Source organism: Stomoxys calcitrans, chromosome 4, assembly GCF_963082655.1.
Source record: "Stomoxys calcitrans chromosome 4, idStoCalc2.1, whole genome shotgun sequence".
NCBI lineage: Eukaryota > Metazoa > Arthropoda > Insecta > Diptera > Muscidae > Stomoxys > Stomoxys calcitrans.
This window is the reverse complement of record NC_081555.1, coordinates 106,463,546-106,485,136: the sequence shown is the minus strand read 5'-3', so window position 1 is coordinate 106,485,136 and position 21,591 is coordinate 106,463,546. Positions and strand designations below refer to the sequence as shown.

At 36.9% G+C, this 21,591-nt stretch overlaps 1 protein-coding gene across 1 annotated transcript in view; it reads right to left on the bottom strand.

Moving 5' to 3' along the window:
- LOC106086336 (zinc finger CCCH domain-containing protein 13) overlaps positions 1–21,591 on the bottom strand; it is a 336,942-nt gene that overhangs the window by 6,612 nt on the left and 308,739 nt on the right. Inside the window, exon 6 of the mRNA XM_059367516.1 lies at positions 7,129–7,199. Coding sequence (XP_059223499.1) covers positions 7,129–7,199 — 71 coding nt within the window. The remainder of the gene's footprint in view (positions 1–7,128; positions 7,200–21,591) is intronic.

Here is a 21,591-nt window from a genome sequence, read left to right as displayed (position 1 = left end):
TACTGTGGCCCGGCTCCTGAACGATGCCGATCGTGCCATCCTCAAAGAAGCCGTTGATCTCCTTACACTCCAAGACTGTTCGTGACCTAACCGTCTTGGTTGTTATTGACCTAATGGTCAGTTTACCGTCCGTAAAGAAGTTCAAACTCGACGTTCGTGTCGCCCGGATCTTTGGCTGCAGGACCGTATTATGGCCAGGCAGTCCAAAGCAGGGGCCGCATTACCGCATACCTGAAGGAGTAAAATCTTTCGAAATCTCTCTATTGTGAATTAGGTATCTCTTTATTGGATGGGAATTTTTAAAATTTAGGAACTCGATTGTTTAAATTGAAAATTTTTTTTAACTTTGACATAAATTATATATACAAGTGACATAACATCCATTAAGTACGAGATGAAATTTTATTCGATACGAAAGCGCACTCGATCAAGAATGCGGTAATTCAGCCTCAGATCTCAGTCTCCGAGGCCCACTTCGTCCTTTAGCTTCGATCCATCTGTACAGCATGATCTTCCAGATGTCAACACCAGAGTTCCGTCAACCCAAGATTGTGACTCTGGAAGTAGTGTCTCGCACTCGACCTCAAGTGTCATCGCAGGTATCCGATCGAAAACCTCTTCTATGCCATCCAGGTTTCCTATCGCCGCCTCGATTATACTGCAATTGTATTAACTCCTATCCTCTATCCATTCTTCCATCACCTTAAGTCTCATAGCAGTTGTGGGTCGGATATTTAGAATAGTCTCCAGTGCCCAAGTGGGCGTTGTGCTTATCGCTATACCTATGCCAAGACCACAAGTTCTCCGAACCTGGTGTTATACCCTTACGTTAGACTTCTTCTCCATCGCAGTACATCAAACTACGGAGGCTTAAGCAAGTATTGGTCTAATCAAGCTACTGTAGAGCCAGTGAACTATCCTCGGATTCAGGCCCCATTTCGAGTCAACGGCCCGTCTACATAGCGCCCAACATCTGTGAGCCTTTTCAGTACGCTCCTGAATGTGACACTTCCAATTCAGTTTTCTGTCCAAGATCACTTCTAGGTATATAACCTTGTCAGATATTGGAATTGTTCGAGGAAACGTGGTTCGTCAAATTGGCTCACCTTCGTCCTCCTTGTGAATAGTCAGATTTAAGTCTTCTCTGGGTAAACATTAAGACCCCTAGGGTTTTTCTTGGGCTGATTTTTTTTCTCGAAGAGGACAACTATCTTCGAACATTTCATTAAGGAAAAGGGGCAAACTCTCACAATGAGTGTTGTCCGATTCAAGTTAAAGCTCTAAAATAAGGGACCTTCTTTTTAAAGCAGACTCTGAAGGGCGTGCCGCACCCTCTTTGGGGAAATACCTCTTTGGGGAAAAGTTCTTACATGGCTTCTATGTATGGCCTAGTACCTCACAAATGTTGCCACCGTTAGGAGGGACACACCACCGCTGAACATTTTTTTCTGATGTTTTATGATTTCGCTGAAATTTGGCGCAGTGACCTATGTTAAGCTTTTCGACATTCATTTTCTATATGGTTCCGATGGGTTTATATATAGATATAGCTGCCATAAATACCTATCTTCCGATTTTACTCCTTGGGCCTATAAAGCAGCGTTTATCACACATCGACATTCATTCGCTATATGGTTCCGATCGGTTTATATTTAGGTATAGCTGCCATAGATTCCGATGTTTCGATTTTACTACGTGGGCCCATTAAAGCAGCGTTTTACACAACCGCGTTCAATATGGCTCCTATCGATCTATATATGGATATAGCTGCCATAGATGCCAATCTCCCGATTTAAGGTCTTGAGCCCATAAAAGAAGCTTTTTTTTATCGATTTCGCTTAAATTTGATATAGTGACTTATGTTAGGCTTTTCGACATCGTTGCCATATATGGTTTAGATCGGTCTATATATGTATATAGCTGCCATAAAGACCACTATCCTGGTTTACAAACTTCAACTGCGAATTTTGGTACAAATCGGACCATTTACAGCTGGTATGGGTTCATCATGGGTTTTCACCCGATTATGACGAAAGGTGGTTAACATATATATCCGAGGTGATGGATATCCAAAGTTCTGCCCGACCGAACTTGCCTTTTTACATGTTTTTGAATTGGTATATTTTTTTAATGTGGATTGTACGTTAGTTTTCAGCTCTTAATCTTGTTCGCAATTTAACTTTGGGTTTTCGTTCACAATATAAATAAACAACAACAAACGATTTTATGTGAAATTGTATGTTTGTCTTTGCATTTTTCTGGGGAACATGTTTAAGATTCTGCTTAAAGAAATTCTGGACTGATGTTGGCAGATCGAATAAATGTTTGGGCGTGGGTTTTTGTGGATTTTATCATTACTTGCACAGTTGCAAATTGATTTGGGTGCACTAGCATTTATTAACATCATGTTTCCACATAGAAAGCTATTGATATTACGATTTGATGGGATGTCTGTTGCAGCTCAAGTTCCAGCACCACCATAGAGTTGCAGGTATACTTATCTAGTCATTACGTTTGTAACACCTCGAAATATTGATCGGGGAACCCATAAAGTATGTATATATGTATATTCCTGATGGTCTTGACATTCTAAGTCGATCTGGCCATGTTCGTCCATCCGTCTGTCTGTAGAAATCACTATAGCGGTCGAACGCATAAAGCTTACTGCTTGAAACAGATACTTCATATTTATGTAGGTCGTTGGGGATGCAAATGGGCCATATCGGTTAAGATTTGATGCTGTGGAAGCCGCAATTGTTATCCGATTGCGCTGAAATCGAATCCATCCATAATAAATCGATTTCTCAATCCGATTTCTTGAGTCCCTAAAAACCGCAATGTTTGTCCAATTGAATTGAAATTTTGCACGTAGTGTTCTGTTGCGACTTCCAACAATCGTGCCAAGTGTGGTCCGAATCGGTCTTTAATCTGATATAGCTCCCAAATAAACCGATCTCCTAGAAGTCGCAATTGTTCTCCGATTGAACGGAAATTTCGAACTCATTGTTCCGTTATGACTTCCAACAATCAAGAAAAGTGTGGTACGAATCGGTCTACGATTCGTGTGGTACGAATGTGGTCCGAATCGGTCTATAATCTGATATAGCTCCCAAATAAACCGATCTCCTAGAAGTCGCAATTGTTCTCCGATTGAACGGAAATTTTTCGTTATGACATTGTTTCGTTATGACTACCAACAATCGAGCCAAGTGTGGTACGAATCGGTCTAAAGCTTGATATAGCTCCCATATAAAACGATCTTCCGATTCGATTTCTTGAGCTCCTAGAGCCGGAATGGTTGTCCGATTTAACTTAACAATTGGACCAAGGATGATCTGAATCGGTCTATAACCTGATGTAGCTCTCATATACACCGTCCAATAATTATCTTTTTCCCACTTATATTAGATCACAGTTTTGGTGGTGCAAGCATTTTAAGTTAGAACACTATTTGTATATATGATATTAATAAAGTTAGTAACCACTTTTTAAGAAGTGTAGTATTATGATGATGTTTGTAGTAAATTTTTAACCTGCATTCCAACAATATTAAGTCAATATATTCAATTTAAACAATCGAGAATCTACTGTATATATTTGTACAAAAAGTATAGTGTCATCATTCCAAAGAAATAACGCAAGAAACCCATAGAAATGATTAAGGGAGTTATTTAGTAGTAATTTGCTTGTTATTACCTTTTCTTGTGAACAGTAAGAAATATGATTAATTTTAATACAAACACATACCTACTACACCCAAAAATTGGTTAAAAAGGGCAAAGGGTATACAAACAAGACCGCACACAATACATCCCCATCTACACACTCTTTGGCCGCACACACGCAAACACGTGGAATAAAAAATCCTTATTGTTTACATACAAACTGACTGACTGGTTGTCTGCAACCAAAAGAGAATGGACAAAAAGAAAGAAAGAAAAGTGGTCAACCAAACGATTGTATAACAAAACAAGCTGAAACATCTAATCAAACTCCTGGCGATAGAATGTCTGACCACTTTCTGTTTGATTGACAGCAAATTGACCTGGTTACTTGTGGAATAAAATGAAGAAAGAAAAAACACAATCCATAGATATTAAAAGAATAAATTTTTAACACGCCATGAATGAGTTTACACGATATTTTGGCATTTGTTGTGGTTTTTCTAAATTTTTTATGAACTTACAAGAAAACTCAAATAGTTGTACAGCGTTTTTTTTTTTGGTAAAAAGAGTGAAGTTGTATACAGCCAAAGAATAGTAGGCACTATCATTTAGAAACAGTTTTATACATAAAAGGACTCATGATTCTAAAATGCAAGCAAATTGAACGATTAGTGAATCTCAAGAACATTTTTGGCAGAGCGGAGGGCCATTTGGCCATAATTGAGGACTTTAGAATCAATCAAAATCATGCATCAAATTGAAAATCGAACCACAAAGGGCTTCAAAATTCAAAGCCAATCTCGGCCAAAACTTGGAAAAATAAAAATTAAAAGTCGAATAGCCCCGAAACCAGTGGGGATAGCGTGGAGATTTTTTTGTAAGGATTTTGACAACAAAATTGGACCACAAATGAAGATTTGGCAGCTCGAACAATTTTTCGAAATGCCAATATGACCAAATTTAGGGGCCTGTTAAGAGGCGCCCGGACCACCTAGGGCCTTGAAATTGTAAACATGATCTTGATAGGACCTCAGCTTTAACAATTTCAAAATCAAATCATTTCAAATCAATTTCTTCAGAAATATAAGAGGCGGTTGTTCTGCAAGAATAACATTCACCCGGTAGATATCGCCACGTCTGCTACCTCGTGTATGAATAATGTCCCGACCCGCTAAATATGCCATTTGGCCTACAGGTTCTCTCTTGTAGCGCTGAACCTCTTGCTCTAGACCATGTAGATTCACATTAAGGCTTCTGGGAGGTGGATAACTATCCACAAGATAATGATTTGGATGGTATCTGCGATAACAACCAAGAAGGTATTGCTTGTAAAGCATGTAGTTATGTGGTCCACGTGAGAACTGAGGAGACAGTCCGTCTGAGTTGGAAGAGCGGCACATAACTGACGAGACCACACTGACGCTGCATAATTTACCACAGACAGGCAAATTTTTTGTACTTGGTCAACAAGGTTTCTTTGTCAGCACCATAAGTGCTGGCGGCAGGTGACTTAAGGATCTTGTTTATGGATTTATCGTAAATTGCTGAGGTATGTAAGGAGAATGTGTAAGAGTTCTCAAATTTAAAAGTATTTTGGAATACTTGATGGTCGGAATTGTCACTCCATTGACCTTACATTCAGCTCCCTACCCAACTAATGCTTGTATGTAATGAACAATGCGGCTGAAGATTTGGTGGCAGATCTTTTGCACGCAATACAAGAGGCAATTTCGTTGAGGCTGATGTTTAACCTACCCCAAGGTCAAATTAAAAGTCTGGAGGCTCGATTTTCACCGTAGAAGTATGGTCTAGTGGACTTTTTTTACTCAGTACCATCCCAAGAATCAGAAACGCGAAGGACCATTAAGATTTTTTTCCTTCAATACTAATCGCTCCACCCTAATGTACATCTTGTATAGCTCTATCTCGGCAGTAGCTGACTTGACTTCTATCCCCTTAGAGGCGACTAGAGCCAGACCATTGCAATTCAATTGCAAGACAGATACACATCACGGCAACATATTAGGGCTGGGTTGTTGTGGGACAAGTCGGAGGAGTCAAATAGTCTGGCGACGAAGCGACGACGATGACAAGCGTCTATGTCCGCACAACATCTTGCAACATACTCAGCGCGACTTCACTCCCGTAGTGACGTAACATCAGGGCATGGTCGGAAATACACCCACACCATGCACCGGTTACACCCCACGACACCGACCGTTTATGGAGGCGGTTCAGGTAAATCGAACAGAACTAATGTTCGACTTCTCTTCAATCCCTCCACGGACCAGAAGCGTGCGGAGAAGGCATTGCGGGATGTGCCCCTCCCATTACTTAAAAAACGACGAACACGTACACTGAGAGTAGTTTTTCGGTTAAAATTCCCGTCCATACACGAAAAAAGTAATTCATTATTATTATTTTATTAAAAAAGTTGGGACTTTGTTTACGCTAAAATTTGCAAGAATTTGTGACGAATGCAAATAATGGATATTTCTTTTTTGCTTATAATATTGTCAAACAATCGATGCGCTGGTTGGTTTTTCTGGTTTTTCTAGCTGTACTCTCTGTCAAAAAAGAATGATCAAAAGAATTCTGCTTTTAGTGTAACGAATCGACTTTTGCTGTAAACGAAGCTTTTTTGACTTTCAAGTAGCTTTGAAGCTTTTACGTAAAAGAGCCATCCTTTGCCACAGGCGAAGTTTATAAAAGTTTTAGCATAACCGGAGTGACTTTAACATCCAAATGTGACTAACGTTCAACGATGGAGGGATTTCCCTTGCACAGTTACTATTAAAATAGTACTTGCCAATAATTTTTTTTTGTCGCGAAGATATTCTTTTACCTGTAAAATGGTTTATATAGAAGCTGCATATGTCAAAATAGAGTCCTCATAGTCTTTCTTAAAATTTAACAGGCTATGGATAGAAAACCTGACTTGAACCATATACCAGCCATATTATCAATTCAATCATTACAAATCTTCAGCTAACATCTTTCCTCGTGTGTGTGTGCTTGGTTTCTTTTTTTCCCCTATTGGTTTTTAGATAAATGACTGATATTTTTCAGTTGGCTTGTGTGTGTGCGGCAAAGGATATTTTGTGGTATTGCGGTATTTTGTTAAATTAGAATAATTACACAATTGATAACAATGAACATATATCAAAACAATGTTAACGCAATGTTCTAAAAAACATTAAAAACAAATCATTTAACGCAACAATTAAATAATTACAATGAAATTAATTACAGAAAACCAAAAAATCATATCAAACGAGTATGTTAGAGTAGGTGTTACCAAACCACAACAGGAAATAGTTACAAACAAGGACAAAATAGACAAAACCACAATGAAACTAGGAAACAACAACAAAGTTAGACAACAGAAATCCAACAGAAATACGCTTGAAAAATACAGGAAAAAGAAACATAGATTTGAAAAAAGTGATTTGTTGTTCGATACCGAAATCAAGATGACCGCCCGTACCACTGAACTCCTCCATGCAATCGAGTGATGCTATAGGGGCTCGACACCTGTAATGGAAGAAAAGTGGGTAAAAATTGAGATTAGTATGATGAAAATAGTTCAGCAATAATAAAGAAGAAAAGAAATGAATTCACAAAGATGCCAAGAAGATATGTTTATTGACCATTTGGTTGGGTTCAAGCCCAATAGACTGTGTAAACTTGCAAGCAAATATTCTCACATACATTCCCATAAGGAACATGAGACTTCTCTCACATCAATAAATGTCGTACTGGCAGGTTTTAGTTCAACAATAGAAGACAGGTTTTTAAAACCTGAGTTTAAACGGCATGTCATGTGACATCTCTTTGAAAATAAATTCCAACGGTGAATACCTTCCAAACTTTATCAGATTTAGACTTACTTTGTTATAGCAAGAAAAATACAGTTTAATCTAAATTAATGGTGGGCACACCTACACATGTGCTCACTGTTTCAAAGCCCATGGGCTTTTGTTGTTCTACACACACACAATAATGTGCTATTGTGTGTGTTCATTTGCCCCTCACAGATCTATATTCTAATGTGATTCTGATTTGATGAGAAGCTCTTCTCAATGTTGGCAGTACCTACAGTTTATTGTTATTGTAAGGACATGGGTGGTTTTTAATATGCAACCATTGCTTTTATAGTAACATATGCATTCCGTAAAGTAAGAATTCATGATATTTTCATATAATGTATTATATTTAAAATATTCTTTAATTTTTTTGGCACAAGTTAAGAAGATACAACCATTTTAAGCTATATGTTTGAAGTAAATTATCTACAAATTAAAAATACATAAAGAAGCACATTATTCAAATTTTGTTAATTTGCCCATCTATCGCAGCAAAACTAGTCGCTGTTCTAAATTTTAATATCGTACACCACAATTGTGGTACAGGGTATAATAACCTGGTGGTTTTATTTGTAACACCCAGAAGAAAGAGAAATAGAACCTTTGCTAATCTGTCTGTCTATATTAATTTGTGCACAAAGTGCAGGTCGCAATTTTCATCCGACTTAATGTTCCAAATATCGGGTAAAAATGCATCTTGTATGGGCGCAATACCTAATTTGGCCCGTTTCAGAATGAACCTGCGTATTGAAAAAATATGGATCTATGCCATATTTTAGGTCAATATCTTAATTTACGAAGCATGTAGCGTATATACAGCTGATGGACAGCCAGACGGACCGACACACAGACTTCGTTTAGTCATTAATTTAATGACGATTACCATTTCCCCCATCCTATGGACATAAACTTTGGTAGCTTTTGTAAATTGTAAATATTTTTTTAAAAAATAAACTTTACGGGTAATTTTCGAAATTCTTTCCGCGAAAAATCGTCTTTTGGGATTAACACCTTTGTAAATCGGTTGCTTTGGAAACTAAAAAATGAGAAGCACATTGCATTGAGTATTCCATTAAAGAACAGGGACAAACTTATCACATATCAATGAGTCCTGTCCGATTCAAGTTTTTACATGGCATAGTCCTTACCAATGTAGCCAGCATTGGAAGGGGATAACCACCGCAGAAAAATTTTTCTCATGTTCTCGCCAGGATTCGAACCCTGGCGTTCAGTGTCATAGGGGGACATGCTTCTCTCTGTGCTACGGTGGCCTCCTGAAGTGAAGAACATAAACTGTGAAATTACTAACCTCTACAAGATGGGGGTTTATTAGACTAGTCATAGCGTATGTAACACCCGGAAATATTGATTTGCGACCCTAAATTCTGAGTTGGTCTAGCCATGTCTGTCCGTCCTACCGTCCGTTCGTTTGTCGAAGTCAATATAGCCTTGGAACGAAGAAAATGTTGTAAAGGTGGTTCTTTTTGAAATTGATCGTTGGATATTGCAAGTAAACTATATCGGCTCAGATTTAAATGTATCACCCAAATAAACTGATCATCCGATTCGATTTCGTAAGCCCCTAGATGCCCTTTTGCCCATTTAGTACGTGAATTACGCTCATGCCCTCAGGTTTAGGTTTTGGTTTAATGGATAGCCCAGCCCGAAAGGTGAGTACACTCAGCACATTGCGACACCCTAGCAAGAAACAGAACATAATGTAATACATTGCTGCCCGCTCCGTCCGAATGGGAGACAGGGAGATGGAGAGATATTAAAAAAATACAAAAGATATAGGAACAGAATAGGGAGCAAGCGGCTACCCATCACGCACTCACTCGAGTGCTTCCCCGGAACGTACGCACTCACTCAAGTATACACTCGCCAAGTGCCAAGCATTGGTGCTTCGCGTCTATGCATGCATGACAGCGTGTTGAAGATGTCATCGCGTCCCTCGTCGAAACAAACCCATCTTATCCACATATCTGAGGAGACTCTCCAGAGACACCTCTTCAATTCGCCGAGGAGGGAGAAGAACCGACTTCCCTTGTTGAAAAACCTATGCTCCTATAGACCCGGACATGAGCAGAGCAGATGTGATCGTCTCCTCGTCATCCTCACCACGATATCGCCCACATTAGTCGTTGTGCGGGACTCCCATGTGCGCGGCCGTGTGGCCTATCGCACAATCTCCGGCTATGACTTCTGTAATCGTGCTCAGTGACGTCTTATTGAGGGCCAGCAACTCTCTTGTCCTTCTCCGGTCAACAGCTGGCCAGATTGCCTTGGCAATCCGACAACCATCCGCAGACTCCCACATCACCAGCACGTATGCAAAAGACTGGTCCCGGAACTCAGGCCAACATAATGTGATGAACCAGGAACCCGTTAAGGGTCCCCAAATCATTCCGTCACGCACTTCGATCTCATCGTTCATGAACTCCGTATTTTCTTTGCGTCCAACGTAATGGCACAGACCTCTGTCTGAAAAATCGTGCAATCCTCCGGCAATCAAACCGACGTGCCCTGTCGAGTGTCTCCGAGTAAACCCCCAGTCACGTCCCTGACTCCGTCCTGGAGCCATCAGTGAAGACCGAGGTCTCATCCAATCTCATTTGGTAGTCAAGAAAATATTTTCGGTTGCTCACATAAATAGTTAAAAATTGCATAATATTGCCTCCTTTCCTTATGATATTTTTACAATGTACAATCTATTTCGTCTTAATTTCTTTCTCGTTTTACAATAAAATTTAAAATTCAATTTAAATTTTAATTGCATTCTTTTTTTAAGGTGTTTAACGAGAACTACTCCCATACCTACACTGTTTACATTAATAATTATAAACTATATAATGCCATCATCAGATTTTGTCCTGGCTTTTGCCGTTAGCTTAACTCTTTAGAATCAACAGGATTTTCGCTCGTTCGCGCGCTTCTCTTCATTAATCCCTTGCGTCAGCAAACCTCGGGCAAACAACGAGCGAAAAAAGCACATGTAGTAGAGGTAGTTTTACCGTTGGATACAAATATATAAGCTCTTAAACAGCAGTCTCTCACTGCTCTGCCCGACATTTATTATGTAAATTAACTGAAAATCACTGCGTAGCACACAGAGGAAAAAAAAATTAACAAACAGGAGCAAACTGCTGGTGCTGCACACATAACCATTTGCAATAGTTGAATGATGACTGGACAAAGTGCAGTCATGTTTGAAATGGGATTAGTATGATAAGTTGGGGCGTGTTAATTGGCGTTTGAATACAAATTAGGGGAAATGTGTAGTCAATTGCCCCAAATATAACGGTCCTAAACTGGAGAATTAAGTACCTGTTACAGAACATAACTGAAATGAGAAGTTTCAAATGTCAACTTATTATTCTTAATTATTTTTTTAAAAATCGCTTAATTATTGTTTAAAATTGCTTATCCGTTGATTATATTTGCTAACTAATGTTTTCTCACTTAAAAATACCTACAAAGTTTTCTAATCCTTTTCGAACTGTCCCAGGACCTATTCTACGGTGTTAGAATAGTGGCAATTCGTCACCTCGAGCGACAAACTTTATAAAAGTGATAGGTTTTTTCCATGTAAGGAGACGAGAACTGGGGACGAAACTGGGGACGAAACTGGGACCGGTCCCTGTCAACAGAGGACCTATCCTGTGATAGGGTTGGGACCTTTCCGATTTCCCGTAGGGAAGATATTGAAAGGTTTTAGTGCGTTCTTCTAGAGCGGCAGAGTTATAACTTCATCTAAAAGTTTCTTAGCTCTAGATGGGCATTTAAACCATAACAATATGGCTTTAACCCATTTTCTTCTGTGTAGGGTCTTTAGTTCAAAATTTTTTGCTTCCAAGTAAAGTTCGTGGGGATTAGTGTGGAAAGACTAATTTCTTTCAAGATTAGTAAGGGTATTACTCCTGCGCTTGTCTGATTGCATTCTATATTCTTATATGTATTCTTGAGGGAAGAAGTTTAATTTTGACTCCAGCAATACAAAAAACTACCAATAAAGACCAATTTTTTGTTTTCCATATTGTTTGCATGTAGAAAATATATAATTTTTTTCATATTGGCCCTAAACTTTCATGACTAATGAGGTGGTTAATAGTATATAGCGTTACTTTGTTTTTGTAAACTCACTTATACATATTAATTAGTCTTTCATTGGCTATAACAAACGAAAAATTATTCATTATTTGGTTATGTATTATGCCAAAAACTATAAAACTTGGCTATTTTGTGTATGACCTCAACATTTCATAGTTTATCGTTCCTCGCTCGCTCACTGCTTCTGCAAACTATTCCCTTGCGGGCATTTCGCGGATAATTTAGTCAAGTTTTGCATGTACATATTAGTTCACTTCGTTCAGTGAAGGCAAGCGAACATTCTTACCTACTCAAATGTTGTGGAATGTCCTGTGGTGTTCTATATCCTTTTGGCAGTTTTACCATAGCCAAGGCATAGATGTTTGTATTTGTTAGTTTGCCACTTTTTTTTGGTAATGTTTACTTTGGCTATGTATATTTTTGGGGGATTTTATGTAAATTCATTGAAAATACGTTATACAGAGCGCCAACACAATGTGGTTAAATTTGTGTTAATTAAAATAGAAACAGTTTTTAGAAATCAACAACATATATACACAAAGAAACAATTTGTCAAAGCATTTGGTTGATGGGGTTTGTTTTGATTTTCTCGAAAACTGTTTTAATTGGATATTTTGTTTAAATATGTTTTTCATTTTCGCAAACCAATATTTAAGTGTCATGTCCATGTTGGTTATGGCAGGATTTTCATGGTGATGTGCAAAATTGTTTTGGGAAGTGAAAGAGGAAAATTTTGTGAAATATTTGTAACAAGAGCATGTCAAACAATCGATCATGTTGTAAATGAAAGCAAATTTGTTACAGGGAGAACTGAATAATCAAATTTCAAATAACCAATATGATATTTAGTGTTGCATGTAAAAGATTTATTTAAAAAGTATCGAATGCATTTTTTAACAAATATAATTATTTTAGTTTGCGCAATGGTAAAACTTTATTCAAGGCGGGAACCAATGCTAAATTTATACTTGAGCGCTAAGTGACCACATATGGGAAAATAATGAGGGAGATACAAACATTTTAAGTTATATTATGAGGAGAAAAAATGTCGAAAATAAGAAAAAATATTTTTTTTTAGGAAAACGTGATGAAATTGTCAAATTTTATTATTCCAGTTGGACTTTAAGACTTTCGATTGACAGAACATTAACAGAAGGATTTTTAACCACCCTTAACCAGCACGATTAACGCACGCGTGAATGGAAAGCAGAACATATGGAAAAATTATAAGGTCGATACAAACATTTTAAGTTATATTGTGAAGAGAAAAATTTCTAAATGATAAAAAAATTAAATTTTTTTTGGAGAACCAACTCAAAATCAATTTCGGAGCATAACCGAAGGCAGTGACCGATCTCAAATTCAACGAAGAGCATTTGGCAAAAGTATTGGGAAGATACAAATATTTCAAGTTACATTATAAATGTTATGTTAAGTTCTAGTCCGGCCCATTCCACAATAAACATAAACCTTAGCTTGTAATCGGGTTGTGAGCTCTAAATCCGAAAATTATACCCAAAGAAATCTATGTCATTGCTGCTCACAAAATACCGTATCGTTTTCTCTTATATGCCCAAAACTGATTCAAGTCTGGTATTGTATACGCACCCCATATGCCGATTTTTTTTTATTTGCAAAAGCGTGGCATTGAAATAGAAAATGTTCCATGGGGTGCCATGCGCCGAATTTTTTTATTTGCAAAAGCCGGGCATTGAAATATTGGGTTGCCCAAAAAGTAATTGCGGATTTTTTAAAAGAAGGTAAATGCATTTTTAATAAAACTTAGAATGAACTTTAATCAAATATACTTTTTTTACACTTTTTTTCTAAAGCAAGCTAAAAGTAACAGCTGATAACTGACAGAAGAAAGAATGCAATTACAGAGTCACAAGCTGTGAAAAAATTTGTCAACACCGACTATATGAAAAATCCGCAATTACTTTTTGGGCAACCCAATAGAATATGTTCCAATGTCTTATCATCTTCCGCTGTCACTTGCAGCGTCTATTCTGCATTAGTGTGCTCATGCAAATGCAAATTCCCCATGAATATTCCATTAAGGGACAGGGGCAAACTTCTCACATATCAATGAATGCTGTCCTTTTCAAGTCTAAGCTCAATGATAAGGTGCCTTATTTTTGTTGCTAAGTCTAAAAGGCGGGCCGCAGTGCGACACCTCTTTGGGAAGATGGCAGATCACAGGCCCCTACAGCCAATTCGTCTGCCCTGTACACCGCTGTAGCCCGGCAACAAAACAAAGCGAATCGTGTTGTCCTCAAATGAGGATTTAATCTGATTCTTACATTTTAAAACTGTTCGTGATTTTGCCGTCCCGTTAGTTAAAGCTAAAGCTCTGATGGCCAGTTTACTGTCCGTAAAGATGTTCACACTCGACGTTCTTACTTTAATACCATGCCACCTCACACATTCTGTGATCGCAGGTCGTGTTACGGTCAGGGAATCGGAAATAGATCTCAGTTCCTGTGTACTCAATGTTGACACCCAGATCCACATTGTCCTTTGCTTTGATCCATCCACGTCAAGTTCGTGTCGCTGGCAGAAGAGTCTCCCATTCGACCTCTAGTGTCGTCTCAGACTTCCTATCTAAAATCTTTTCCAGTCCATCCAGTTTTACTATCGTCGCCTCGACTACCTCGCGATGATATGACCTGCTTCTATCCATTCTCTCATCGCCTTTTGTCTCGTAGCCGCAGTGGCTGCCTCATACTTCATTTGTACGTCTTTAAATTGGATATGGGGAATATTGTCCAGTTCCCAATTAGGCGTGGTGATCATTGCCCCACCCATGCCATGAAAATATGTTCTGTCCTCCATCGCTGTTTACCAAACTACTGAGGCATAAGTCATGCTCCCGTAAGGCCATTGGACTATCCTTGAATTCAGGCCCCATTTCGTGCCTACGGCCCGTATACATACTGCTCAACATCGGAAATCCTTTTCAGTATTCTGCTGAATACTTCTTATTCAGTTCCTGTCCAAGATCACTCCTAAGAATTTATCCTTGTTAGATATCGAAATCGATCTAGACCGATCTACTGATTGAAGGCCTTATACCGTTATAATTGCCCGATAATGACCCATTCATTTACTTATTTTGCTTAAATTTGGCATAATGAGATATGTTAAGATCGCCGACAATTTTTCAAGCATGACCTAGATCGGACTATATTTGGATATAGCTGCCATATGTACGTATATACCAATCTCGTTTTAAGTTCTTGAACCCATAATAGGCGTAATTATTAACAGATTTTGCTGAAACTTGAATCAATAAGTTGTATCAAGCCCTTCTGCAACTGTACTGAATATTGTACACGTACTTTACCGTCGTAGCGCAGAGGTTAGCATGTCTGCTTATGACGCTGAACGCCTGGGTTCGAATCCTGGCGAGAATATCAGAAAAAAAATTTTCAGCGGGGTTATGTATGTTCTCCCCGAAGAGGTGTCGAACTGCGGCACGCCGTTCGGACTCGGCTACAAGAAGGAGCCTAAACATAAATCCGACACTGGAAATTCCGACACTGTATTTAATTCAGACGACTTCAAATTGCGTCTTTTATGGCTTATAATGAGATCCCCGTCCCAAAAGACCACAACTATCTAGACCCCTCACTTCATAAAATATGTGAAAATAAGTGTTACTGAAATTAAATGGCGGCTCATTGGTGTTTCATAAATCAATGAGATTATAGAACATCCTCCTAACAATTTTATCTTCATGAAAACTAATTTTAATTCTTTCTGTCTAAATATGATCGCTACTGCAAAAGTTTTTTTTTTAAATGAAGTTAGTTAAAAAAATTTTTACATTTTAATTTTTGTAAATTTTTTTTATAACAAGATTTTATGTTTTTTTGCTTAATACTTTCATAAATTGTTAGTTAAAGGAAATTTTACAAAACTGTGTCGTTTTTGACTTTTCATACCACAAATGCCTCTAAGCGGGCTTTCAGGATATTGCTATCGCTACTCTCACTGACACCAATTGCATTTTCAATTAAATTTTATGGTAATGGTAATGCTGATGATGATGCGAGATGTGGGTTGATGGTGATTGCTGATGTCAGAAATTACTCCAATGCTGCCACACTGCCACAACTACTAGTAACATCGATAATGCTGCTGCTAGCTATTGGTAGAGATGGAGGGGATGCTTCTGACTATGTTGGTGATGATGATGTTTTCGTTGTTAATTGTACGTTATTTGTATTTGCAAGTTTCGCATGACTGCATCTGTGGTTGCCTGTTTTGGTCGGTTATTATAGTGTTCCCATTTTAGCTTTCCGATACTGTCACGACCTTGGAGCTTACACACTCACAAACACGCAGTAGGACACATTATAGCGGTGATTCTTTGCTACTGTATACGTATGTTTGTATGTGTGGAAGTTTTTAGTGCAGAACCATAGTTGAATGTTTTTGGATGCTATATTCCTGCCAGTTTTGGTCTCGAGCCATTACCACTCTTAGTTAAGAGCTATGTATATAACTTTTAATGGGCAAAATACGAACGTTTGTTATTTAGGCACATATGAGGCATTACACCATAATTTATGCAGTTTGGGAAAAACTACTTTTTTTTATGTGAGTGAAGATAAATTCCGAATTTAACTAGTGGAGACACAAACCACTGACTTAACAGTCCTCTGTTACTGCCATTAGCAGAGCACTGTTAAGGAACTTTGTAGGCAATTAATTAATAAAAAAAAGGATTTGTTCATAAAAAGGAAATTTCAAAACACAAAAAAACCAAAAAAAGATCTAGAAAATAATAAGGTGATCGAACATTAAAATTTAGTTCCCTCAATAACCGCAAGACGTACTAACAAGATAAAGAAGATTGTAAAATTGATTGATCCACTGTGCACAAATGGAAAATAGTAAGGCGATGAGACCGGTCTCAAATGAGAGCTAGGGAAGCCTAGTTTCTTATACATATGCACATATTTTCCAAATAATCGTCTAACTATCGAATTTTTCAAAAAAACTTGAAAAAATCGCTACAAGACCTCAAAAATCTATTTTGCGTGAACCACTGTGCAAAAATGGAAAAAGTTGATACTTTGAAACCGATGTCAAATGACAGCTTATGAAGTCTAGTTTCTAATCCAAAAGGGCCTATATTCCAAATAATCGTCTAACTATCGAATTTTTCAAAAAAACTTGAAAAAATTCGCTACAAGACTTGAAAAATCTATTTTGCGTCAACCACTGTGCAAAAATGGAAAAAGTTGATACTTTGAAACCGGTGTCAAACGACAGCTTATGAAGTCTAGTTTCTAATCCAAAAGGGCCTATATTCCAAATAATCGTCTAACTATCGAATTTTTCAAAAAAAAACTTGAAAAAAATCGCTACAAGACCTCAAAAATCTATTTTGCGTCAACCACTGTGCAAAAATGGAAAAAGTTGATACTTTGAAACCGGTGTCAAACGACAGCTTATGAAGTCTAGTTTCTAATCCAAAAGGGCCTATATTCCAAATAATCGTCTAACTATAGAATTTTTCAAAAAAACTTGAAAAAAATCGCTACAAGACCTCAAAAATCTATTTTGCGTCAACCACTGTGCAAAAATGGAAAAAGTTGATACTTTGAAACCGGTGTCAAACGACAGCTTATGAAGTCGAGTTTCTAATCCAAAAGGGCCTATATTCCAAATAATCGTCTAACTATCGAATTTTTCAAAAAAAAACTTGAAAAAAATCGCTACAAGACCTCAAAAATCTATTTTGTGTGAACCACTGTGCAAAAATGGAAAAAGTTGATACTTTGAAACCGGTGTCAAACGACAGCTTATGAAGTCGAGTTTCTAATCCAAAAGGGCCTATATTCCAAATAATCGTCTAACTATCGAATTTTTCAAAAAAATTAGAAAAAAATCGCTACAAGACCTCAAAAATCTATTTTGTGTGAACCACTGTGCAAAAATGGAAAAAGTTGATACTTTGAAACCGGTGTCAAACGACAGCTTATGAAGTCTAGTTTCTAATCCAAAAGGGCCTATATTCCAAATAATGGTCTAACTATCGAATTTTTCAAAAAAACTAGAAAAAAATCGCTACAAGACCTCAAAAATCTATTTTGCGTCAACCACTGTGCAAAAATGGAAAAAGTTGATACTTTGAAACCGGTGTCAAACGACAGCTTATGAAGTCTAGTTTCTAATCCAAAAGGGCCTATATTCCAAATAATCGTCTAACTATCGAATTTTTCAAAAAAACTAGAAAAAAATCGCTACAAGACCTCAAAAATCTATTTTGCGTCAACCACTGTGCAAAAATGGAAAAAGTTGATACTTTGAAACCGGTGTCAAACGACAGCTTATGAAGTCTAGCTTCTAATCCAAAAGGGCCTATATTCCAAATAATCGTCTAACTATAGAATTTTTCAAAAAAACTTGAAAAAAATCGCTACAAGACCTCAAAAATCTATTTTGCGTCAACCACTGTGCAAAAATGGAAAAAGTTGATACTTTGAAACCGGTGTCAAACGACAGCTTATGAAGTCGAGTTTCTAATCCAAAAGGGCCTATATTCCAAATAATCGTCTAACTATCGAATTTTTCAAAAAAAACTTGAAAAAATTCGCTACAAGACTTGAAAAATCTATTTTGCGTCAACCACTGTGCAAAAATGGAAAAAGTTGATACTTTGAAACCGGTGTCAAACGACAGCTTATGAAGTCTAGTTTCTAATCCAAAAGGGCCTATATTCCAAATAATCGTCTAACTATAGAATTTTTCAAAAAAACTTGAAAAAAATCGCTACAAGACCTCAAAAATCTATTTTGCGTCAACCACTGTGCAAAAATGGAAAAAGTTGATACTTTGAAACCGGTGTCAAACGACAGCTTATGAAGTCGAGTTTCTAATCCAAAAGGGCCTATATTCCAAATAATCGTCTAACTATCGAATTTTTCAAAAAAAACTTGAAAAAATTCGCTACAAGACTTGAAAAATCTATTTTGCGTCAACCACTGTGCAAAAATGGAAAAAGTTGATACTTTGAAACCGGTGTCAAACGACAGCTTATGAAGTCTAGTTTCTAATCCAAAAGGGCCTATATTCCAAATAATCGTCTAACTATAGAATTTTTCAAAAAAACTTGAAAAAAATCGCTACAAGACCTCAAAAATCTATTTTGCGTCAACCACTGTGCAAAAATGGAAAAAGTTGATACTTTGAAACCGGTGTCAAACGACAGCTTATGAAGTCGAGTTTCTAATCCAAAAGGGCCTATATTCCAAATAATCGTCTAACTATCGAATTTTTCAAAAAAAAACTTGAAAAAAATCGCTACAAGACCTCAAAAATCTATTTTGTGTGAACCACTGTGCAAAAATGGAAAAAGTTGATACTTTGAAACCGGTGTCAAACGACAGCTTATGAAGTCTAGTTTCTAATCCAAAAGGGCCTATATTCCAAATAATCGTCTAACTATCGAATTTTTCAAAAAAAAACTTGAAAAAAATCGCTACAAGACCTCAAAAATCTATTTTGTGTGAACCACTGTGCAAAAATGGAAAAAGTTGATACTTTGAAACAGGTGTCAAACGACAGCTTATGAAGTCGAGTTTCTAATCCAAAAGGGCCTATATTCCAAATAATCGTCTAACTATCGAATTTTTCAAAAAAACTTGAAAAAATTCGCTACAAGACTTGAAAAATCTATTTTGCGTCAACCACTGTGCAAAAATGGAAAAAGTTGATACTTTGAAACCGGTGTCAAACGACAGCTTATGAAGTCTAGTTTCTAATCCAAAAGGGCCTATATTCCAAATAATCGTCTAACTATCGAATTTTTCAAAAAAAAACTTGAAAAAAATCGCTACAAGACCTCAAAAATCTATTTTGCGTCAACCACTGTGCAAAAATGGAAAAAGTTGATACTTTGAAACCGGTGTCAAACGACAGCTTATGAATTCGAGTTTCTAATCCAAAAGGGCCTATATTCCAAATAATCGTCTAACTATCGAATTTTTCAAAAAAATTAGAAAAAAATCGCTACAAGACCTCAAAAATCTATTTTGTGTGAACCACTGTGCAAAAATGGAAAAAGTTGATACTTTGAAACCGGTGTCAAACGACAGCTTATGAAGTCGAGTTTCTAATCCAAAAGGGCCTATATTCCAAATAATCGTCTAACTATAGAATTTTTCAAAAAAACTTGAAAAAATTCGCTACAAGACTTCAAAAATCTATTTTGCGTCAACCACTGTGCAAAAATGGAAAAAGTTGATACTTTGAAACCGGTCTCAAACGACAGCTTATGAAGTCTAGTTTCTAATCCAAAAGGGCCTATATTCCAAATAATCGTCTAACTATCGAATTTTTCAAAAAAACTAGAAAAAAATCGCTACAAGACCTCAAAAATCTATTTTGCGTCAACCACTGTGCAAAAATGGAAAAAGTTGATACTTTGAAACCGGTGTCAAACGACAGCTTATGAAGTCTAGTTTCTAATCCAAAAGGGCCTATATTCCAAATAATCGTCTAACTATCGAATTTTTCAAAAAAAAACTTGAAAAAAATCGCTACAAGACCTCAAAAATCTATTTTGTGTGAACCACTGTGCAAAAATGGAAAAAGTTGATACTTTGAAACCGGTCTCAAACGACAGCTTATGAAGTCTAGTTTCTAATCCAAAAGGGCCTATATTCCAAATAATCGTCTAACTATAGAATTTCTCAAAAAAACTAGAAAAAAATCGCTACAAGACCTCAAAAATCTATTTTGTGTGAACCACTGTGCAAAAATGGAAAAAGTTGATACTTTGAAACCGGTGTCAAACGACAGCTTATGAAGTCTAGTTTCTAATCCAAAAGGGCCTATATTCCAAATAATCGTCTAACTATCGAATTTTTCAAAAAAACTTCAAAAAATTCGCTACAAGACTTGAAAAATCTATTTTGCGTCAACCACTGTGCAAAAATGGAAAAAGTTGATACTTTGAAACCGGTGTCAAACTACAGCTTATGAAGTCTAGTTTCTAATCCAAAAGGGCCTATATTCCAAATAATCGTCTAACTATCGAATTTTTCAAAAAAACTTAAAAAAAATCGCTACAAGACCTCAAAAATCTATTTTGCGTCAACCACTGTGCAAAAATGGAAAAAGTTGATACTTTGAAACCGGTGTCAAACGACAGCTTATGAAGTCTAGTTTCTAATCCAAAAGGGCCTATATTCCAAATAATCGTCTAACTATAGAATTTTTCAAAAAAACTAGAAAAAAATCGCTACAAGACCTCAAAAATCTATTTTGTGTGAACCACTGTGCAAAAATGGAAAAAGTTGATACTTTGAAACCGGTGTCAAACGACAGCTTATGAAGTCTAGTTTCTAATCCAAAAGGGCCTATATTCCAAATAATCGTCTAACTATAGAATTTTTCAAAAAAACTTGAAAAAAATCGCTACAAGACCTCAAAAATCTATTTTGCGTCAACCACTGTGCAAAAATGGAAAAAGTTGATACTTTGAAACCGGTGTCAAACTACAGCTTATGAAGTCCAGTTTCTAATCCAAAAGGGCCTATATTCCAAATAATCGTCTAACTATCGAATTTTTCAAAAAAACTTGTAGCGATTTTTTTCAAGTTTTTCTCAAAAATTCGATAGTTAGACGATGATTTGGAATATAGGCCCTTTTGGATTAGAAACTAGACTTCATAAGCTGTCGTTTGACACCGGTTTCAAAGTATCAACTTTTTCCATTTTTGCACAGTGGTTGACGCAAAATAGATTTTTCAAGTCTTGTAGCGAATTTTTTCTAGTTTTTTTGAAAAATTCGATAGTTAGACGATTATTTGGAATATAGGCCCTTTTGGATTAGAAACTAGACTTCATAAGCTGTCGTTTGACACCGGTTTCAAAGTATCAACTTTTTCCATTTTTGCACAGTGGTTCACACAAAATAGATTTTTGAGGTC